At 38.7% G+C, this 23,882-nt stretch overlaps 2 protein-coding genes across 4 annotated transcripts; both read left to right on the forward strand.

Moving 5' to 3' along the window:
* Positions 1-1,038: 1,038 nt before the first annotated feature.
* chmp7 (charged multivesicular body protein 7) lies at positions 1,039-7,632 on the forward strand. Its single transcript, XM_026925927.3, has 11 exons — positions 1,039-1,295; positions 2,124-2,411; positions 3,026-3,197; positions 3,291-3,476; positions 3,577-3,710; positions 4,563-4,611; positions 4,765-4,884; positions 5,477-5,575; positions 5,685-5,742; positions 6,169-6,385; positions 6,774-7,632. Exons 2-11 carry the CDS (start codon positions 2,128-2,130, stop codon positions 6,784-6,786), a joined length of 1,332 nt encoding a protein of 443 aa, XP_026781728.1. The 5' UTR covers positions 1,039-1,295; positions 2,124-2,127; the 3' UTR covers positions 6,787-7,632.
* Positions 7,633-9,144: 1,512 nt separating this feature from the next.
* On the forward strand, positions 9,145-20,779 carry entpd4 (ectonucleoside triphosphate diphosphohydrolase 4). Of its 3 annotated transcripts, XM_053236180.1 has the most exons (14): positions 9,145-9,410; positions 10,087-10,124; positions 10,469-10,586; positions 12,107-12,301; positions 12,458-12,663; positions 13,865-14,015; positions 14,108-14,211; positions 14,311-14,370; positions 15,904-16,058; positions 16,748-16,914; positions 17,138-17,462; positions 17,644-17,729; positions 17,858-18,019; positions 18,296-20,779. In XM_053236180.1, exons 3-14 carry the CDS (start codon positions 10,579-10,581, stop codon positions 18,525-18,527), a joined length of 1,851 nt encoding a protein of 616 aa, XP_053092155.1. In that variant the 5' UTR covers positions 9,145-9,410; positions 10,087-10,124; positions 10,469-10,578; the 3' UTR covers positions 18,528-20,779. The 3 variants fall into 3 exon arrangements, with proteins under 3 accessions (XP_053092155.1, XP_026781302.1, XP_026781303.1); XM_026925501.3 differs by lacking the exon at positions 10,087-10,124; XM_026925502.3 differs by lacking the exon at positions 10,087-10,124 and having other exon boundaries at positions 9,148-9,410; positions 15,904-16,034.
* Positions 20,780-23,882: the final 3,103 nt, after the last annotated feature.

The raw sequence follows: 23,882 nt of genomic DNA on the forward strand, positions 1-23,882 counted from the left end.
CCACTGCAATCAGCTGAATGTCCATCATGAGAAGCATTTACAAACTGCTGCACCAGAGTCATGGGTTTGTTTCAGGTCAATTTCCACCCACAAGCCACAGAGCATCTAATACTGTATTTTTTGGCAACCTTTCTGGCCACAAGCTTCAGAATCTTCTGCAATCTGATTGGCTGTCACTTCTTCTGTGTGTGTGTTTACATAGGTCCTTGCAGGAAAACAATTTTTTTTTTTTGCACAAAGTGACACAATGAGCTTTTTGGAGTTAGTTATTGGGCTAAAAAGGTTGGAATGGAATCCCATCAGTTTTGTTTTTAGTGATGAATAAACTAGAATAGAACTATGCAAACATGAATTCAAGTAAATTTCAAGAGAAATATGTCAGACAAAAAGGGGTTTGCTAGCTTACAAAGGTAGACCAGGTTATATATATGCATTAGTGTATTTTATTCATGTATATCTGTAAATAATTTAGCATGTCCACTGAGGTAAAGTGTCCATAAACAAGAAAGTAAAGTCAGAAATTAATGTTCCTTGAAAGAGTTCCTTAAATGTTCTTACATAACAGCTCTGGATTAAGAGGAAAATTGTAACAATATCCTAAATTGAATCCTGAATTTGTAATCTAAATATGTATCTTTTTAATTTGTTATACACTTCTAAATATGTATCAAAAATCATCATGTTTCAACATCATGTTTCAACAAATATTAAAAATAAGTGCTTTGGGCCTACTGCTTATCTGGCACCATAATGCAGTGACTGTATTTTCAGTGCAGAAAATGTGCACTTATTGCATTCTTAAACTTATTCTTGTAATTCTACTTCAAATTCACTCTTCTTATTTCTTATTTTTGCTTAACTGTATTTCTTTCTGTGGCTTGTGTTTGCCAGAGCTGTAGTTGTTGTTACTCCAAGCCGCTAGGTGGCGCTGCATCACTAACTATCGTCCAGGTTAAGACTAAAATAAAAGAAGAAGAATGCGCTGCGATGGTTTCCGGGCTGTTCGGCTGAAACTCAAACGACATCCTATTGGACGTGTAGTGCACACTATGTAGGATGTAGAAAACGTTATTTCGCAGCCTATTAAGTGCTGGGAATAGTTATTTAGGATACGGCTTATGTAGCCAGAGCAAAACAGCATAACAGGAAAACGGAGAGCGTTTTGACGTTTGGATTTCTTTTCCCATGAGCAAGCATGAAGGTTTTTATTAAACAGTGTAAAGCAGAGATACTGGAAGAAGGCATTAATGTGGCTTAGTTTATCTGCTAATGCTTGTATAAACCGTACAATTAAGGTTAGTTGATATAAATACTTAACCTTTTGCTACTGCATACCTTTAATCTGTTGTTTTCTCTCAGTATATTGTGTATTATCTCAGTATATTATGTATGTTAATCACTTAATTTGTACTATTGTATGCTTATAAAAATGTATTACTGATATTTATCTGCTGTAATGTATAATAATGTATAACCCTGTAATAGGATATAATGTTTTTAAGTAGTTTTATATACACTTTACTGACTGTTTCACTTAAAGTGGCTCTGAAATCAAAATCACTGGTGTTTCATACCTGTCCTTTAGTGTTATGGACACAATTCAATGGTATAGCTAAAAAACAAAATCCTTATTTTAATTTTATAGTTCATCACTTCCAGGATAACAATTACTTTTTTTTTCATGACTCATCCTGTACTACTCTTGTGTTTGTCCAATTAAATGCTGTCTAGAAGGTGTAGGTCCCACCCCTAGGGGTGTGTCTTGCTCTACATTAGCAGATTGTTTGCGACACGAATTGTCGATGTGTTGTTGTTGTTGTTGTTGTTGTTGTTTTCTTTTCCAACCAACCCTTGATTGAGGAAATAAACGGCTGAGGTTTATTCCTTTCGAAGAAGGTGGAGTTTGTGGAAGATTCACAGTTACGTGACTGGCACTTGTGTTGTGTTTGCCACCTAAGCCATGTTCAGTGTAGCAGTGTCTCTGCGTCTCTGGACTGATTGTGAATGAGATTCTGTCTTTATACACTGATGAGGTTTCTCCATCAGTAAGAGTTAGCAACAATACTAGCAACCTTGTGTATTATCCTGTGCACTAAACGTATTAACTTCTCTTTTTCTTGTAGTACAATGCCAGTGTCACTACAGCAGAAAGTCGGGACGTCCTCCACCGAGTTTCCCCCTGACTGGGAAGATGACGAACGGATGGCCTTCTTGTTCTCGGCTTTCAAAGAGAACCGAGAGGTCGACCCGACTGACTGGGATGGCAAGATGAACTTCTGGACGCCTTTGGTGGTGCAGAGCTGCAGACGGCGTGGCTCTGTTTGCATGAGCTTGCAGGACCTGAACGAAAGTTTTCGGCGAAAAGGGAGCGTTCCTCTGGGCCTAAGCACCGTTGTACAGAGCATGATCAGGTCCTGCAATACCGCTTAGTACACTTAATACATAGCACAGTATTGATGGAAAGCTGAGTTAAAATTGATTTCTTTGGCAGATGCTTTTATTCAAAGCGACTTTCACTTGAGAGAGGACACAGTACATGTAGCTTATGGCATTGGTGCGATTTGAACCTTCAGATCAGATCAGTAGCCCTGAGCTTTAACAGCCCTGTTCCAGCACTGTCTTAGGATTAAATAAAATCCTAGCTCTGCTCAGCCATTGAATGAGACCATTAAAGGTGTAGTCAACAATTTTGAAGTTTTAAGAGGAGTTTCTGTATGTCCTAAACCTCTCATTATAATAACAATAAAGCAATATAATGAAATAAAGCAATGTATTTAATTTCAAAAATAATAAAATATATCAGTGAAGTAACTTATTACTATACTAATATAAAGTACTACTGGTTTTAATACCGATGGACAAATCCAACCACTTTAATTTCAAGCTCTTATAATAATAATAATAATAATAATAATAATAATAATAATAATAATATACATTACATTTATTTATACTACTGTTTTTCGTAGTGATGTGTATTTCAGGCAGTTGTTTCACTCTTCTTATGGTTGCATTTCCCTTCCAGGAGCGGGAAAGTGCAGAAAGAATCTGACTTTGCTGCTAATGTAGATTCCGGCTGGTTGTCGTGGGGTGTTGGGTTGTTGTTGGTCAGACCTCTGAAGTGGACGCTATCCGCGCTACTGGGCAGTGGGCGAGTTCCACTCGAGGAGTCGTTTGTGGTAATCGAATTGGTTAAAGTAAGTTCCTGACAGTTTCAGGCTACAGTACGAGTACCAGTTTCATAAACACTGTGCCTGGTATTTTAGTATTAAATCTCCTGTGTGTTACAGGAAAAGGCTGCAGCGTTGATGGCTGCGTATCGGAGCTCTCCTCTCGCGGGGCGCTCTCTGCTCTCATTTCAGGAGCTGCGCTCTTTCTCCTCTCATATCTGTCCCGATGAGACCACACTGTGTCTCGCACTGCTGCAGCTCCAGAGGGAGAAACACGTCACCGTCTCGCTCCATGAAGGGGAAAAGGTGTGTGAGATGCAGCACAGCAACTCCTACTACAAAACCATGCATTTTTTTTTCTTTCCCCCCCTGTACAGCACTGTGCATTAACTCCTCTTTTGTCCAGCTGGTGAAGTTCAGTCAGGCAGGACAGGGCCGCGTGTCTCCGGTCAGTGAGGTGGATCTGGGAATTTACCAGCTCCAGCGGAGCGAGAAGCTGCTGGAAGAGAGAGTTGAGATCCTAGGGCAAGAAGTGGAGAAGTAAGTGAAACTCATTTATATAAATAAATAAAATTTTCCTGTCATTCAGGTCATTCAGGTCATTCAGGTTCATTTTTATACACATGCACAATGAATAGGGGCTGACCCCTCCTACCCCTCCCATAGTGGCTGACCCCTCCTACCCCTCCCATAGTGGCTGACCCCTCCTACCCCTCCCATAGGGGCTGACCCCTCCTTCCCCTCCCATAGTGACCTACCCCTCCCATAGGGGCTGATCCCTCCTACCCCTCCCATAGGGGCTGATCCCTCCTACCCCTCCCATAGTGGCTGACCCCTCCTTCCCCTCCCATAGTGACCTACCCCTCCTACCCCTCCCTTAGGGGCTGATCCCTCCTACTTCTCCCATAGGGGCTGATCCCTCCTACCTCTCTGATAGGGGCTGATCCCTCCTACCTCTCCCATAGGGGCTGATCCCTCCTACCCCTCCCATAGTGGCTGACTCCTTCTACCCCTCCCACAGTGGCTGACCTCTCCCATAGTCTTTGTCTCCTCCCACATCTCCCATAGTGGCCTTAAAATTATAACTTGCTTCTCACTCACCTCTCTCAGTTTCAACAGGGCCCAAACTCCCTTCACCACGCACTACCAGCTTCAGTCACTAGGCACCTCTTCTCCTTCGCTTTTTCATTACTATACCACGTTCATAGATACATACTCAGGAATGTCATTAAGCACTGTTTACCTATACCAGTATTACCTGTCACACAGGTTCAGCACAGTAGACGCTTTACTTCTAACACTTATGGACTTTTGTTCTGTACGTTTGTAATATAAACTGAATTGGAGTTTGGTTAATGAGGCACGTATGTGTGTTATCACTTTCGTTTTCAGATGTAAAGAACAGGCAAAGGCTCTGCTAAAAGAGGGGAAGAAGTCGCAGGTATGATGACATTATTACATTCAAAAACCTTTTATTTGTTTTATTGATTTTTGTCTAATAAGGATTTTATCTATTAATTACTGATACCCAGGTTTTAATAAACAGCCCCTCATTCTCTCTCTCTCTCTCTCTCTCTCTCTCTGTTTCTTCCAGGCATTAAGATGTCTTAGGGGTAAAAAGCGTGTAGAGGGTAAAGCAGATCGGCTGTACGCTCAGCTCGAAACAGTCAAAGGAATCCTGGAGAGGATAGCGAGCTCACAGACTGATCGCCTGGTAAAATACACATTTTCTGTTGATTCACGTTGAAATTGTGTGAACACATACATCCAGCGTATGTTTCATATAATTTTAAACTTTTAATCATAATGAAATTTCACGTGGAAATTTGATGGTTGCAAGTCATTTTAAAGATTTGAATGTTTTATCTGAATTTCAGGCTTTAGATCAGCTGCGATTTTCAAGAGATTACTGTACAGTGTATGCTAGAAATGTATTTTTAAGATAAATATAAATAGACATTTTGGATATATCTCAATGTATTATCAATCTAAAATTAGTAGTTTCTGCCTAACAACAATAAGATGCCAACCAGAACTCAGTATGTGTGGTAACTTATATGTCTGTTAAATGCTAGAGTTTTAATGTCTTTACGATTATTCTTAAATGTGAAAAATAGTAAAAAAAAGAAAGAATCCTCATATACAAAAAATGTGCCTAAAAGTGTGCTTGGTACTGCATATCAATTTATCATCAATCTGTCATCCTAATTGCGGATAATACTTTGTGCTGTGTGTGTGTGTGTGTGTGTGTGTGTGTGTGTGTGTGTGTGTGTGTGTGTGTGTGTGTGTGCGCGCGCTCACTGTAGGTGATGCAGGCATACCAGGCAGGTGTAGCAGCTCTGAGGATTTCACTGAAGGGCATAACAGTTGAGAGAGCAGAGAACCTGGTTGATCAGATTCAGGAGGTGAGAGATTTTTATAAGTGTGTGTCCATGTGTAATTGTGAGTTTTTCTATCACAGAGCTCTTCTGGTTACCTTGGTGTCCTTTTTATTCTTCTTCCCTTTCCTTTCAGCTGTGTGACACTCAGGATGAAGTTAACCAGACTCTGGCTGGAGGAGCTTTAGACTCAAGTATGTCGACATTCACAAATATTCACAAATGGGACCAATATGGCTGATTTCCATTGCACATTCAAAAATGAGAACCAGTAGAACTTGTGAAAAAGTCACACTGATGACAAAATGCAGCTTCATTGTCATTATGGCCACTGATGACATAACTGTTAAATTGTTAAAATATGTGTGGATGTTATAGACACAAAATACCATTAGTTTCTCTTCAGCAGACTAAGAACCACATAACTAGTATTGTGTAACTATTGCTGGCTGATGTTGGAGTAAAAGAATAGAGCTACATCTTTTTTGGTGCCTAAAGTTACAGTACTATGTGCAATGGAAAAACAAGAGAGATGGTTTTTGTGTAATGAAGCAGAAATCCTCACCTATAATCCACTAAACGTGAGTAGTGTAACATTAATGAGTTTCCTTTCCTCCCAGCTGAAGGAGAATCAGAGGAGCTGGAGGAGGAGCTGAAGTCTTTATTGGAAGACGGCGCTCCAGACACGCATCTAACACCACTGGAGATTCCACATCACCCTGTCACTACTAAAGACACCAGTGTATTGGATGACGCTTTCTTTCACTCTCTGCCCTCCGTGCCTGCCTCTAACATCACCGATGAGGAGCTGGAGAGAGAGCTGGGTCGACTCAGACTGTGCGTTTCTTTCCTCTTTCATTGCCCTGTGTGTTACAGAGATGGTTTTGTGTCCTTCATTTTCAGGTTCTTCTATCAGCCAGGTGTTATTTGAACTACACTGAATTGTTAACTTGAATAAGAATCACCTTCTAATATAAATAAGCTACCAACATTGTTATGGTTGCGTCATCATCTCACTCTGATCTTGTAACTTTTCAGTCTAAACATTTTCATGCACTTGTTACGCCCCAGTCTAGGGTCTATAGATAAAAAGCCAATAGTCTATAAATAATTATTTTCTCCATAAGTCCATCATTTATGTTGTTCTAATTGAAGCCAGTACAATATATGTGTAGCTTGCATGGGCATATGCAAAGATTTCTTGTGTTTTTCTGTTTCTCTTTAGGAAGGCAACGTAAGAGATGGATGGCTGGATCGATGTACGTGATGACACCTGACATGGCACAACGAAAACGGCTGGCGCAAATAACTAGATAGGCTTGTTGCTGAATACAGAGAAGGCAATCCATTAGCCTATGTGGGTTTTTTTTTCTTTGTTTCTTTGCCTTTGTTTATGTTTGTAATGGCATGTTTGTGATTTTCTTTTAAAAAACATTTTAAATAGTGGCCTTTGGGGTAATATGTAATATGTATTCTAATAAAAATGACAAATTATGATGCTTAACAAGGTTATTCGCAGTTGAATGATATTTAGTGATTGATTGAACGTCATTGGAATTATAGTAACATACACACTGTACGACAGTGACGACCGGTCGCGATGTTTCAAGAAAAAGATGATAGAATAAATTATTTTTTATTTTGGGCTAAAGAATATCAGCCCAAATGGAGATCAGATCTAGGGGGCTGGGGTTAGAAAGAAATCAGCCCCAGCCTCTCTTCTTCATACTATACAGTGTATTTCCTGCTGTGTTTGGGTTCCTCAAAAGTTCAAAATAATCCAACATAAGACATGTAATAACAGCAAATTTGATGTGGATGCCAACAGATGTTGATCTGCAATACTATTTTCCTTTTTTTTTTTTTCATGATGTCATGATGATCATCAAGATCAGTATTATACCAAAGCGCTGTTGAATTCTTGGTACGAAGGTGTTGATTATTTTTCTGTAACAGCTGCTCTGATAGTAGTCCCAGCTGCAAAGTATATATTAATGTGCTTGTTCCAATATGTTATTGTTTCTATAGTAACAACTTGGACAGGAATTTGTATGGCAGATGATCTACATAAATAGATGATCTCAGTGTGTGTCCTGATGCTGTTCTTTGACACAGTGCCAGTTATGCATGTCTAGTAAGAAGAATTTTTAATGACGTCAAAATAACAAGAACCGTACTTGTCAGTCTAATCATAACACGACTCCCACCCCCCAAGAAAACACTCTTTACACAGGTCCTTTTCTCCTTTTATTGCCTTTGTCGGCTTTGTAAACTAGGAGGACTGTTTTTCAAACTGATACAGTGATGTAAGGAGTCAATAAATTGTGTGTGTGTGTGTGTGTGTGAAAGAGAGAGTCTCGAGGGCTGTGCTCTGTATTGTACAGATGTGTAGCTTGCTTTCCACTCTTGGGCTTCGGTGGCGTTATCACAGAATTCTACCACTTTCGGTATGTTCTGATCTTCAGTTTAATGTCAAACACTCCTGACACTGGCCTATCATTTCATTAAATTAAACACGACTGGCTGATTTTTTTGTTCAACTGCAAGATGACTGGCTGATCATTTTGTTAAACTGGAAGACGAATAGCTGATCATTTCACTAAACCGAAAGATGACTGGCTGATCATTTCGTTAAACCGAAAGATGACTGGCTGATCATATAGTTAAATTAAACACAGACTGGCTGATCATTTCATTAAACTGGAAGACGAATAGCTGATCATTTCACTAAACCGAAAGATGACTGGCTGATCATTTTGTTAAACCGAAAGATGACTGGCTGATCATTTTGTTAAACCGAAAGATGACTGGCTGATCATTTTGTTAAACCGAAAGATGACTGGCTGATCATTTTATTACACCGAAAGATGACTGGCTGATCATTTTATTACACCGAAAGATGACTGGCTGATCATTTTATTACACTGAAAGATGACTGGCTGATCATTTCGTTAAACCGAAAGATGACTGGCTGATCATTTCGTTAAACCGAAAGATGACTGGCTGATCATTTCGTTAAACCGAAAGATGACTGGCTGATCATTTTGTTAAACCGAAAGATGACTGGCTGATCATTTTGTTAAACTGAAAGATGACTGGCTGATCATTTTGTTAAACTGAAAGATGACTGGCTGATCATTTTGTTAAACCGAAAGATGACTGGCTGATCATTTTGTTAAACTGAAAGATGACTGGCTGATCATTTTGTTAAACCGAAAGATGACTGGCTGATCATTTTATTACACTGAAATATGACTGGCTGATCATTTCATTAAACTGAAAGATGACTGGCTGATCATTTTATTACACTGAAAGATGACTGGCTGATCATTTCATTAAACCGAAAGATGACTGGCTGATCATTTTGTTAAACCGAAAGACGACTGGCTGATCATTTCGTTAAACTGGAAGACAACTGGCTGATCATTTTGTTAAACCGAAAGATGACTGGCTGATCATTTCGTTAAACTGGAAGACAACTGGCTGATCATTTTATTAAACCAAACGCAGACTGGCTGATCATTATGTTAAACCCTGCCAGCACGTTTATACCAGTCCCTCATGCTGACGTGAATGCCTGTACTCTGTGATCATGGGTGTCAATAAAGTTTGTTTACGAACCGCGCATGCGCATTGACCAACTACTCGTCTACGCACGAGCTGGCTGTCCGCTCGGATGTTATAGCATTAGCATTAGCATTGGACTTAGCCGTTCCGGTGCCGGAACTGGATTTCACTGCTGTTCGTTTATTAAGTGCGAATACACTTGTAAATGTTTTCTACTCGGATTTTATCATTTAGGACACTGACTTTACAGCTTTTCCCGCGATGGAACAGCTAGCTGCTGCTAATCTAGCCAACGGTGGGTAACTTAAGCTAAAGTTTCGTAAATCAGCGCGAGACAGTTAGCCAAGGTAGCTAATCAGTAAGGCTTTAAACTTATTTAGCTACAAGAGTGACTACCTTCTAGTCTACCTTCAGAATAAAATTATTATTATTAATAATCATAATAACAACAATAACAAGGTAGTAGCTTGCTAGTTTATCATCCTCCGTTTGTGGGAAGTTCACGACAGCAAGTATAATATAAATGTAAATATACATCTAAATATAATGCTGTGTTTTTTTATTTATTTTAATTTTTAATCTTTTAAAGAAATAATAGCATTTAACAATAAAAATGTAGCAAAGGTAGCTTTGGGTATTTAATATTTAGATAGTTTGGAGAATAATAATAGCATATTACCAAGAATTTACTTAGACTTATAGTAATAAACAATATACTATATAATTTAAATTACTAATAAATAAGTAAATAAAGTAATAAAAATTTTACCAAGCACTTGAGTAAGAAAAATACTCAAAACACTAACATATAAAATAGCACAAAATGACATTTCCAAGCAGTTAAGTTTTAAGGTTTTATATTATATAGTATAGTGTATATACATACATATATTTAAGGTTTGTTTTTATATGTATATGTGTGTGTGTGTGTGTGTGTGTGTGTGTGTGTGTGTGTGTATCTTTTTTTCCAGCTTTCCAACATTACCAGATCTGTATCTGTTGTTAAAATGTATATCTGGCTTCACTTCTTATTTTTTCTTCACTCTATATATATATATATATATATATATATATATATATATATATATATATATATATATATATATATATATATTAATGTGTATAAACCTGTAAGTATTGTGTGAGCCGTGTGTTAATGCTGTGCTGAGGTGCTCTTCCGTGTGGAAGATGATCATGTGAGCAGCAGGTTTTGCCACGTCTCCCTTCACATGTGGCTGAGTTTATTACAGGTTCAAGTTGAGTCTAAGAGCAGTGCTGTTCCTGTCATCTCTCTCTCTTTCTCTTTCTCTCTCTCTCTCTCTCTTTCTCTCTCTCTCTCTCTCTCATTGTCAGGTTGAGGATGGCAGTCCATAAGGAGAACTCCTGTTTAGAGGAGGCGATCTCCTTAAAGGTGTGAAAGTTACAGCTCCTGCAGTGTTTATTACCATTGGATACAGTCCACAATGGGAAGGTAGGTTCATGAGACATCTGTTACCATGATTCAAACTCTTAGATCGTCTAAGATCACTATAATCTATTGTTCATACATTCATTATTTATTATACCACAGCGCTGTTGAATTCTCGATTCTGATTGATCAGAAGGACTTGATTAATTTTCTATAACAGCAGGTTTTTATTATATTAATGCACTTGATGTAATGCATTATCGTTTCTATGGTAACAACGTAAACAGGGACTTGTATGGCAGTCACTTTCACATAAACAGATTAATAAACATGTGTAATTGTTGATATGGTGAAATTTTCTGTCAGGAGATGTTTATTTAGGTTTTTTTTTTTTTTTTTGGAAGGAGTTTTCAGTGTCAGTCAGTGTTTTCTGGCTTAGGAGAGGATTCATGATGCTTCAGGGCTTTGTGGATTCTCGTGTCACATGACAAGTTGTGTTCTTTGTCTAATTAACCTAAAGAGAAAAAAAATGCTGCTGAGAGAATCACTCTTTATAGCTGTTACAACGTAAGCGTTAACGGGAGCTAACCTATTTCGTGGACGTTCCACAACACTGAACATATCTACAAATGGATAAAAAGTACACATCGTTCTTTAGTTAATAAAAAAAAATATATCGTTGGCACATTTCTGTGGTGTAAGAGGAATAAAACACTTGTGTGCAGTTATTGATAAATAACCATCTTTGGGGTGGAAAGAGTAACTCTGTTTGATTATTTTCCCTATAAAAGGACACTCTTTTTGGCATCCTTTGGCATTTTGGAGTAGTTTATTCTTTACTTAAGAATGAAGACTTATTCTTTATTCTTTATAAGTCTTTTATTTCAATACTCGTAAGTCAAGTTGACTGTAACGCAAACTGAATCGTTGTGCTTTTGAGTAAAGGTTTGTTTGCTAATCTAAGGTTAGGAACATTAAAACCAAGAATAATCATTGTCAAACTGAATCTCTGAATCTTTAAACACCGGGTTCGATTGTGCAGAGTGAAAGATTTAGGAATAAACAGCACACGATATAGCCAAAAGTTTGTGGACACCTGACCATTTATTCCCCCCTTTGCTGTTATAATAACCTCCACTGTTCTTTCCACTAGATTTTGGAGCGTGGCTATGACGATTTGTTCGTTGAGCCACGAGAGCATTAGTGAGGTCAGGCACTGATGTTGAACGAGGACTTTGATGTTGAACACTTTGTGCATAGGGATATTGTCATGCCTGAACAGGTTTGGGCCTCTTAGTTCCAGTGAAGGAAAACTGTAATGCTCCAGCAATCAAAGACATTCTATACACTTTGTGGTAACAGTTTGAGGAAGAACCACATATGGGTGTGATGGTCAGGTGTCCAAATACTTTTGGCCATATGGAGCTAATTTGATTATAGCTATAAAATTAACATGCTGTGATCATTTCTTTTATATATGAAAGGAATCCAGTTCCACATCATGCATACTCATCAGTTTGTCATCATTTATTAATCAGCAGTGACCGTGATGGCAGTCTCTCCCGTATCTGTTTCATCCACAGGATCAGTATTTCCTGCTTGTTTCCAGCATCATGGCACTTCAGCTTTTCTCCTGCCGTGTTTCCCCGCTTCATGCTCCCCTCTTTGAGGCAGCTGCTCCTGCTCGGTTCAGTGGTGGTGCTTGCAAGTCTTCTCTACCTGCTGCTGATCACAGGCAAAGGCCACAACATCTGGCTCCAAGACAAGCACTATCACAGGTTGGTTTCCGTTAACATGTTGAAAGTTTTGTATTAAAAACATATAGTGTGTGGGAATTTTTTTAGGTTTTAGTGTTTGCTGCTTTTACCGTTATACGTATTTGGACACACAGAGATATTTTGGTAACATTTGTAAACTGTCCTTCTCACTTCCAGACGTTTATCACGGGTGACGGATATGGAGGCCACTGACACGAGTAACCCCAATCTGAACTACGGCGTGGTGGTGGACTGCGGGAGCAGCGGCTCGCGCGTGTTTGTGTACACTTGGCCTCGGCACAACGGAAACCCTCACGACCTGCTGGACATCCGGCAAATGAGAGACCAGAACCGCAAACCGGTGGTCATGAAAATCAAACCAGGTCTGTGTGGTGATAAAGTGGAAGAACAGGACAGTTTGACCATTATTAAACTGTCTTTAGATCTTATAAAGTGACGCATTATGACATTATTTGTTTGTGAAAGATAAGTTGAGTCATTTCAGGAAATAATGGTAAGATCTTTTATACAAAAATTATAGATATAGAATCATTTACAGGCCAGAAGTTGTTTTCAAAGCTTTTACATTGATTTAATGACAAGCAAGCAGAAAGACATCCTCTGTCCTGAAGAGTTTCCTATAGTGCATAAGCTACTGTTCTGGAGCACTGACACTGGAGACTCCTTCCATAAATGTTAAATAAACTCTGTGCAGAAAACTTCACCTTATCAAAAATTGTTCAATACCAACACATTTTTAAATCCGTTTATGTGGATCGTCCACCATACACACAAGTCCATGTGTATGAGTTGTTACTATAGAAACAGTAGCATATTAGAACAAGGACATTAATCTACCATTTACTGTCAGAGTACTGATTTACTATCAGTACTGTCAGCTGCTGTTAGGAATTCAACAGTGCTATAATTATGCTAATTATGCTATAAATAAATTCATTTACAAATTCAAATGGAAAGTATCATATTTAAATAAGGTATTTTTAGATTTGTTGAGATGTTGGCCATAAAGGTCTTCAAATTCAAATTAGAGTTCTCTAGTGACTGAACCCACGTTGCATGTATCATCCATGTTCAGAAAGCTTATATGGGTGTGATGGTCAGGTGTCCAAAAACTTTTGACCATATGGTTAAAGGTGTTAGATTTGAAGATGGCCAACAGCTGAATATTTTTATAATGTGTAAGCCAGGTTTTTTCTGAAATAAATCACTCTGGTTACAAGGCTGTACTATATATGTATATATTATACAAAATATTTATAACCTTTGTACCATTCCTTATTATCTCACAGTAGTATGTAAAGTCAGTGAACTTTGTAAACTTTCAGTAAACTTTCAACTTTGTAAAGACAGAAATGCGAAATTATATTTATATGTCATGGTGTTTTGACTAGTCAACTTATAAGTATTGTAATCTTGTTGTCTATGCATGTTTATAACCCCTAAATACAAAAATGAAAAACCAACTTATGGTTATGAGCAAAAAGTTTTACAAGCTGTGTAAAGTGTAAAGGCAGGAAGAAAAATGATAAAGAATGTAACAGTGTTTTGACCTCTTATTTGCAGGTATTTCTGAATATGCAACAACACCAGGAAAAGCCAGCGATTACATGTACCCTCTGCTAAGCTTTGCTGCTGAACACATCCCCAAGGCCAAGCACCAGGAAACTCCTTTATACATACTGTGCACAGCAGGGATGAGGGTTCTGCCAGAGAGGTACCTTCGCTCAGAAGCCTCTGTTAGCTGCTGTGAATAACAACAATGTGCCTTATTTTAAAGCGTTATTTATACATTGTTTTGCCTTTTAGTCAGCAGGAGGCTCTGCTGGAGGATTTGCGAACAGACATTCCTGTGAATTTCAACTTCCTCTTTTCCGACTCGCATGTGGAAGTCATTTCGGGAAAGCAGGAGGGTGAGACAGCTTGTTGTTATTAATTGAACTGTAATGTTAATACAGTCAGCTAATTATGTATCCAGGGGCTGATTTGTCCTGCTATGTCATTGTTCGTAGGTGTGTATGCATGGATTGGGATTAACTTTGTGCTGGGAAGGTTCAATCATGTCGACGATGGTGAGTATAGTTGTTAGCTGTTAGGGGGCCAAGCACTGAAAATTTGAAAGTTTGATGTTTGTAGTTTATAAAACTGCAAAAAATTTATATTAATTTGGGGTGAAACCACTTTAATACACAAAGCTTCTGATGTTTTCAGTTCCATTTAACTGCTTTGTGTAATCTGACCTCTCATGGCAAATAAGAAACTTCATCCAAACATCAAGACAGTTTGTTAATTCTAGTAGTTTGAATGGTGTTCCACTGAAATCAAGATGAGCAGTAAGGCAGCTCTAGCTAGTTAGTGGGAATTGGCAATGACCAAATTGGACGAAAATGAAATAAATTAATAAAACTAAGATTTGTGGAAGCAGGGTTGGTGAGTAATAATTTTTAGGAAGGCTTGGTGTTGAAGGAATTTTTTTAATAGGGAAATTGAAATCCATAAATATTTGGCTCTTAAATGGATGGTATCACTCATTGATGCTGGTTCTAGATCCACAAATCCAAGGTCTTGACTTCTAACCAAAAGTACCTGCTAGCTTAAGAAACCTTTGCTTCTCCAACACATTGAACTTGAATTTATTTTCATCCAACAGCAGAATTTTCCCCCATTCTCTACGCTCTATTCAAACAGCACATTGGATTTTTAATGAAACCTCTATGAGGTTACGATGCAGAGTGTTTTTTCTTATGAACCATACAAGAATCTAATGATCCACTGTGCTCTCTACTCTTAAAATGTAAATATTTTTCTAGCTCTGACTTGCAGCTGGTTTTAAAACACGTCTTATCTTAGCATGGTGTGCTGGGAACACTGCCTGCATTCAAGGCCATCTTTTACAGCTGCCATCTTTCTGTGGTTTATTTTTAGACAAAAGTTTATCAGCATGGTTTTATCTTTGCTTGCTTTTAATGTCCCAGAACGGTTTTTCCCATATCTGTACATTTATTAGCCTGTTACTTATAAGCTGAGTGACTGCCGGCTTTATTACAGCAATACTGTAAATAAAAAGGCAAGCATACTAATGAACTTTAGCTTAGTTACTCAAGTGTCATTCTGCCATTTCTAATTTGTCAACAGCACCTGATTTAAGCTTCATAACAACATGCACCTTCTGCATTCTGATATATTAAAAAATAAAGCTTTTAAGGTTCCAATTAACTTCCCATTCATTTAGTGGTTGGAGTTTTTTTTTTTTTTTTTTTAATTGTGGGCAGCTGATGCTCGGTCATTTCAGCATTGCTACACTAAGCTCTAAATACAGAGTAGTTTATCTTGGAAAATTTACCTGTTATCTTGGTGGGAAGGGTTCTGTACTCCTAAACCTGTTTCCTAAAACATTGTAGTGAGCGTTATTTTAGTAGTACAAAACCATAGCCTAGGTGCTATTTCTATTTTAATTGCGTTTAATAGATTTTACGTAAGCTAATACAAGATGTCCAAATTTACTGGTCTTGGTGCTTGGCCCCATTAATTGCTGCTTGACTTGGCTTTCTGGTTCAGAAATGATTTCTTATGAACTGTGCACTCACATCATGGTGTCTTCTTAGGTGACGATGAAGTCGTGGAGGTGCAGGTTCCCGGTGGAGACCAGCAGGAGACGTTGGTGCGCAGACGCACTGCCGGAGTGCTGGACATGGGCGGCGTCTCAACTCAGATAGCATACGAAGTGCCCAAAACTGTAAGCTTTGCTTCCCAAAAACAGGTTATTATCTACAACAATTTACATTCTTAAAGCCAAAAGCTTGGTTTGGTCATTGACATGCTTTCCTCTTGTCTTTGTGGTACCTGGTTATCATATCTTGCCCTTCCCTGTGGACTGAGAAGGCCTGTAGAGCTGAGGCTTTGGGTTAAAATCAGTCTGCCGTGTGGTGGTCATGTATAAGGCGTAATTATTTTCCAGAGAAAATGATCAGCCTTATGACATTTTGCAGTGTGTTGGATTTAAACTTTGGCTGTAAGGTTGCTTTATTTTACATTGTTTCTTCACTAACAGGCTGGTGTTTCACTAAAACATCTGATCGCCTAAGAGCAGGTTGTTCCATTCATGTACTTTTATAGCTTTTTATGCATTATTGCTCCTGGCTGGAGGACATGATGAGTTTGCCTTCCATGTTTTATCCTAAATGTATTAAAGATGGCTAGTTTAGCAGCGCTAACACGAAAACACAACAGTGTACCAGCGTGTGCTTATTAACGTCAGTGCTTGGCACTTATGGCTTGTAGTGCGCATGTGTATTAACATCATTGGTAAGGATGGTAGATGTGTTTTTTTTTTTTTTTTTTTTTTTTTTTTTTTTTTTTTTTTTTTTTTCTTTTCTCCCCTTTACATACCACATGACAAGCTCACGTGTATCTGATTGCCTGTGTTTGTGGTTTCATGTGCATTGACAGGAAGAGGTGGCTAAGAATTTGCTGGCGGAGTTTAACCTCGGCTGTGATGCTCATCGAACTGAACATGTGTACCGTGTTTATGTTTCGACATTCCTGGGGTTTGGTGGGAATGCAGCACGCCAGAGATACGAGGAAAACCTCATCAGCAGCACTCGCCTCCAAAACAAGTAAAAACTACACGGGACGCTTATTCTAAATTTTAAATCTACCTTTGCAGTTTGTCCTACTTAACAAAGAAACACTTTTTGTTTCACTTGATAAATGAGTTGAGGAAGGAATGAATATTCATTTCTTTCAAATATTGATGAGAAATGTGGTTTAGTCGACTAATGATGCATATTTCCTAAGTTCATATGTCTGATGTCTACTTTTGTCCTGTGTGTGTTTTAGGCTGCTGGATCAGCATCGTGGTGAGACTCCTGACTCTCCTGTGCTCGACCCGTGCCTGCCCTTGGACCTCCAGGATGAGGTGGGTCCCCCCGGTCAGAAGCTATACCTGCGTGGGAGTGGAGATTTCGGGCTGTGCCGCCTGCAGCTGCAGCCCTTCCTCAACCGCACCAACGAGACCAGCACCTCGCTGAATGGCGTCTACCAGGCCCCCATCGACTTCACCAACAGCCAGTTCTATGGCTTCTCTGAATTTTACTACTGCACGGAGGATGTGCTGCGCATGGGCGGAGATTACAACTCCACCAAATATACCAATGCTGCAAAGGTAGGCTTGGACCACTCTCAGTAATTTTCTTTAGTGCATAAATATTGGATTTATGAAGCATCCTTGTGCTTAGGAGAGAGACTACATAAATTAAACTCAGTTATTTAGGATGTAGACTTATTGGAGTTTAGTTAGTCCTGCTATGGGATTTTTGTGAACAAATTTTGATCGATTTTTGCAGGACTACTGCGCTACTCAGTGGAAAATTTTGAGAGAACGCTTTGACCGTGGCCTTTATGCCTCTCATGCAGACTTGCACAGGCTGAAGTATGTTCCAACACCAATTCTATCCACAGACTATTTTATATATATATATATATATATATATATATATATATATATATATATATATATATCGACGACAAGCACTAAAAGAGCTAGAGATCTCTCCACAGGTACCAGTGTTTTAAGTCAGCATGGGTGTATGAGGTGTTCCACTCCGGTTTCTCCTTCCCTCTGGGCTATGAGAACCTGAAAACGGCTCTGCTTGTCTACGATAAAGAGGTGCAGTGGACTCTGGGAGCCATTTTGTACCGCACACGCTTCCTACCTCTAAGGTACAGCTACATCAGTAGGGTGTCAGGTGTAAGCAAGCAGTCAGATAAGAAGCTTGCGGGTCAAAGAAAGACCACAGATTCATTAACATCAATGTCCTTCATTCATCCTGAGCAAGGAACAGTAAACAGATACACCCCTAGTTGGCTAACTGTCAAAGATAATGCTAATTAAATAATAATAATAATAATAATAATAATAATAAATGCTTTGAAAATTAATTTTGCATGAGACACTCATGTTAATACTAAACCCCAATTTTTTTTCTGTATTTTCAGGGACATCCAGCAGGAAAGTTTGAAGGGCTCGCACTCACACTGGCACCGTGGCTTCACCTTCATGAACAATCATTATCTCTTCCTGGTCTGCTTCATGGTGGTGCTCCTTTCCATCATGCTCTACGTGCTCCGCCTGAGGCGCATCCACCGCAGAGCTGCGCTGAACCGCGGGCCTTCAGTCCAATGGCTGGAGGAGGGGCGGGGCTCTCCGGACCTTCCTGTCACCTTATAGGACATGAACAAATCAAATAGCTGGACGGGAACTTGGACTCTTTAGACTGAGTTTTGTTTTGTTTTTTTGAATATGTTGTAGAGCCTGGGTCCTGTGAATCCCGCACCTCTCCAAGGCCTGAAGGAGGGTTTGAGGCTTTTAAAGCCATCCCATCCGTCATCCTACATGATTTGGGAACTGCTCGTCTTGACTGAATCTTGACCTCTCTTCCTTCCCAGGCCCTTAATGTTGGGAACGATCCTCAAGTTTTTCATTATAATGTTGATAAACGACTGTAAATGGTTGAAAGGCCAGGGGAAAAAGCTTTTCAGTGCAATCGTTCTTCATTGAGACTGCTCCAGAGTGCCTGGCGAGCCGGACATCACGAGTTCAGTTCGGCTATGAAGCTCAGAAAATTAAAGACAACTTCTGCTGCCTTTAAATATTGTTAATGTGAAAAGTACTGAATGTGAGGTTAGCATGAGGTTTAGGTGTGTACTCTCATGCAGTGATCTAAGGCCCTGTCCACACCTTGTATGGATATTTTTGAAAACAGTTTTTTTAGGCACCCTTTTCAAAAAAAATTGTGTTTTTTGAAAATATCTCCACTAAAAAGCTTACATGAGCGTACCAGTAGGTGGCAGTAGTATATCAAAAACTGTTATGTCAAACGCCTCAAGTACAAGGTAAAGAGCAAGCGAGTGGTAGAGAAGGTGAAATAAAGAAAAACACCATCACACATTGTTTTATTTGATTGAATTTTTTTTTTTAACAGAAGGGTAAATCCTATGCTTTCAAAATATCCAAATACATGTGAACAGAGCCTTAGTTTCTTGCTGACAGGATTTAAGCATCAGCCGCCCCACACCCTTATGTATTTTGGACCAGTGGTTAAACCAGAGGCAAATTGCAGATTATTTATTTTCTTGGCCAATCTATAGATCTTGATTTTGCCATGTCACAGGTGTTCATGGGTCAACAGGAATGAGGAGCTAGTTAAAGTTAAATTTGATCAGTTAATTGCAAGTCACAACTAACAGTTCTTTAAGTCTTAATGCTCAGTGCAACATACTATAAATAATAGTCAAGCTAGTCAGCTACCTAATCTACAGCACTGCGATAAACACAAAGGTTATCTTTGTAGCAGCAGTTCGCTCACAAGCTAACTTATATATTGCCCCAGAAATATCACGGAGAAATGCAGCCTTGGTCCACAGATTTCACACTCCAGTCAGTAGTTTTATGGGGGTTTTTTTGTCATTCTTGCAAACTCTGGCTCCGATTGTCAAATGTAACTTCATCATGAATTAACTAATGTTATCGTTCTCCTCACCTTTACTTCATTCCCTTCAGAAAAAAGTGTCAACGAAGTGAGCCAGTGTGTGTATGGGTGTGTGTGTGTGTGTGAGGTATTGAGAGTACAAGTCACAGTAATAGTATTTGGACTGTTTTGTAGATGACACTGTATTACTATTTATTTGATTCTCTCCTTGGACTGTTAAAAGGAACCCAGGGAGCGGTCTTTTTCTAGCTTTACTAGCTCAGTGTTTTAACTACTATTTTTTTCTGTAATGCTGTAGTTGATGCCAGTCTTGTAATTCTTTTTTTTATGAGTTATTTAATAGTAATTTGATGATGGTTGTACATTTTCGGTCTCAGTACAAGTATGAAGAGAAGCAGTGCAATATTCATATGAAAAGGAACACACCGATATTTCCTGTCCCCATATAGAGTTGCACTCGGATACCAGGGATTTCTACAGCAGTGTAGCCGGGTACGTTAAGATGAACGCAGTCAAGTTATAATGATTTAAACACGTGATCTGAGACCAGCATTAGTTTGCGGAATCAAATTTCTGCATCATTACTGCTGGTAACTTACCAAAGAGTAAAAGAGCGAACATCCTTACCACAGTGTTTCTATCATTCAAAACTCTGCATTCAGAAGCCATCAATCCCGGTATGATATGCATAAACCTAAAAAAAAAAAAAAAAAACTGGTATCATGTTTATAAGTCGTTCACAAGCCAAATCCGTAATGTGCATGTGTAAAACAGTTCTCCCGGAAATGTTGTTAACTTCTGAAGATTAAACCAAAACTTGATTTTCCAGTGTCTTTATTGTTCTTCTGTGGCCTATAAGATAAAAGATAAAATACACTGCCAGTCAAAAGTTTGTGGAGTTTGTTTTAATACGGTTTAATCACTGTTTATGGCACAGACACAACAAATAATTTCAGGATGCCTGGATTAAATAAAGACATTATTAAACCAGTGTTTCCTCTAAGAGCTCTGTAGTTCACCACTTTAACCAGCTGCGTGTGTTGATTTAATAAACATATTGATATGGTGCAGGTTTTTGTAACGAGATGTTCATTTAACAATTAATGGAAGGAGTCTCCAGTGTAACAGTAAGTTTTCCGCCACAGGGAAGTCTTTAGGACAGAGGAGCTTGAGCTTTTTTGTTTCTCAGTAAAATGACAAACTTTTTTTTTTTTTTTTTTTGTCTTACTAACTTTGAGAGAGTGACTGTTTCTAGAATGACAGTTTATAGCTGTTATAAATGATAACATGTTCGCAGATGTTCAAATATTAAATGAAACTATATACAGATAAATGGTACAATGCGTCATTTACTAATATATAAAAATTGCAGTTGCTAGAAAATTGCTGGTATAAGAGAAATAAACATTTTTGGATGTGCTGATCTTGGAAAATAATCAATCAATAATCATAAGACTTAGATTTTAGTAACTCCGCTTTGGGTTGGGCTGCGGCACACCACCCTGTCATTAATTATTTTCCTATAACAGCACATCTCAAGTGTTTTATTCTCTTTTATTTTATTTATTTACTCTCTGAATCTCTTGTTCAGAAAAACATATGCTACGTTTAATTTTAATTCTCTCCTACAAGCAGACATTTTGAAGCTGTCAGAGAGTAAAAAGCACTTCAAGTATTAGAACAAATTGTTCTGAATTAAAGGCTTCTATGTGTTAAGCATTACTTTTTCACCTCAGTGTGGAATGATGTAATTTTCTTTGAGAAATATAATAAGAAAATTTGTATTAGTTTGTTGATGAAATAATAATAATAATAATAATAATAATAATGATAGAATTCCTGGTAGTGGACTTTTATTCTGTACAGTAGTCTGCTGAACCCAGAGCATATCTCCTCAGCGTCCTCTACTGGCCAAGATATGGTAAATGATCTGTTCACATATGACACTTTATCCTACTTGTGGGAAATAGTAATGGGAATAAAAATTTTCCAGAATGCACCGACATTGTGAAACTTGACAAACTGAAACATGTGAACAGATGTTTGGATGTTCTCCCCCACCATGGCTTACTACGTCTTGAGTGATGAAGCTGTTTTTACGCAAGGGCACAGAGATGGCCAGTTCCTGGAGCTAGACATTGTTTTTGGGAGTGGTGCATTCCCAAAAGGCCGTGTGTTTGAGTGTGTGTGTGTGTGTGTGTGTGTGTGTGTGTGTGTGTGTCCTGGCCACAGGGGGCCTGACTGAGGTCATGTTTGTAATGTGGCTCCTGTCTGCTGGAGGTCAGGCTGGAGAGAGATGATCTGAAAGGACAGAGCTGATAGTCTGTAAAGTCACTCTGTGACCCAAGCCTACTGTCTGTGCCTAAGGGTTTATAGCAGGTCTAAAAGGCTTGGGTACACAACCAAGAACTGTTTTCTTACAACACTTGTAAAGAACTAACGAATTAGTCAAACTATTTTTCCTTGGAAAAATAATGTCATTGGTGCAGCGAGTAGCACTTTCATCTCACAGCTCCAGGGTTTGATCCTGAGCTCAGCTTATTGTTTGTGTGGGTTTCCTCAGAGTTCTCTGGTTCCTCCCATCTCCCAGGTGAATTGGCTACTCTAAATTGCCCCGAAGTGTGAATGAATGCCATTCGGTAATAGAAAAATATCTGTTCTTGTTCTGCAGAAAGTAATACTAACAACATAGCATAGAGAACCATAATAATTAACTCAGTGTTAAGTCTTTGTTAAGAGAAGACAGCACCAAACAGTGTTTCATATGTGTTCTCATTTGAATTAATCATATGGTGTCAACAATTTAAAAAAAAAAAAAGAATATGTACAGGACAGTCAGATGTACTGTATAGACCTCACTGTACATCTAATGTATGTATATACATGTATATACAACAGAAGTATTGATTTTTATGCTCAGGTGAACCTGAATTAACTTGTAAAAAAAAAAATCACATTTCTTTTTAAGCTTCAATATCATTTCCCTGAATCAGGTCCCTGGAGGACTAGTGGTTAGGCCTCAGTGCTCTCACCGCTGTGGCCTGGGTTCAATTCCCAGCCAGAGAACCAACCCCAGCCCCTGGGGTTGCACACAACAGTGCTTGGTCCCAAGCCTGGCTAAAATTGGGAGGGTTGTGTCAGGAAGGGCATCCGTAGTAAAAACTGTGCCAAATCAAATATACAGACCAATGATCTGCTGTGGTGACCCCTGACAGGAGCAGCCAAAAGAAGAAGAACAATAATTTCTTGTCATCTTTCTTCTCCATAGAAGGGCCAAGCCTGCTTTACATATATAACATCCAAATATAACTCCATTTCTTTGCAGTACAATGCTATAATACATATATATATATATATTTTGCTATATCAGCCAACTCAATGTATTAACTTGTCTCTAACAGGATTTTAGCTTTGATAGTATTTTTAGATCCTGACCTATTTGTACTAGCACGAGGATATGTTTCTGACGGTGACTACAAAGCAAGTCTTGTGTAATTCGCTCTGGGTAAGGGCGTCTGCCAAACGCTGTGAATGTAAATTCATAATTGAATGCTTTGCTGTGTTATTCTACCATGACTAGCAGTAAACTGTGTTTCTTGTGAATCGTAGAACAGCCTGGGAAAGGCCAGTTTGATTTTCAGCCTTAAACCTTCAGCTCTGAACTGGCCGCTTGTTTGGATTCAATAGAGCTGCTACAGAGGGGCCGTTTATCTCAGCCAAGCTCACCAAACAGAGATACGAGCGCACTCAGAGACAACAGAGAATGAGTCAGCACTGAGCTCCCTCACAGGACAGAATACAATACACCCAGTGTGTTACTGCCGTCGTCCTTAAAACCAGGGCAACTGGAGTTTTACTTAAAAAACTACTCCTACTACTCCTACTACTACTACTACTACTACTACTAATAATAATAATAACAATAAACATAATAATATGTGTTTTAATACCAAATTTAAGAACAAATACATGTTAATAAGTAAGGAATAAAACATTTGAGCTTATGTAAATAATCAACGATGAGATGGTGTGAGTACAGTGAGTTACAGTTACTAACCTGACAATGATTATGTTCCAATAACAGAGTGTCCCAA

This window comes from Pangasianodon hypophthalmus, chromosome 8 (genome assembly GCF_027358585.1).
Source record: "Pangasianodon hypophthalmus isolate fPanHyp1 chromosome 8, fPanHyp1.pri, whole genome shotgun sequence".
NCBI classification, from domain to species: Eukaryota; Metazoa; Chordata; class Actinopteri; order Siluriformes; family Pangasiidae; genus Pangasianodon; species Pangasianodon hypophthalmus.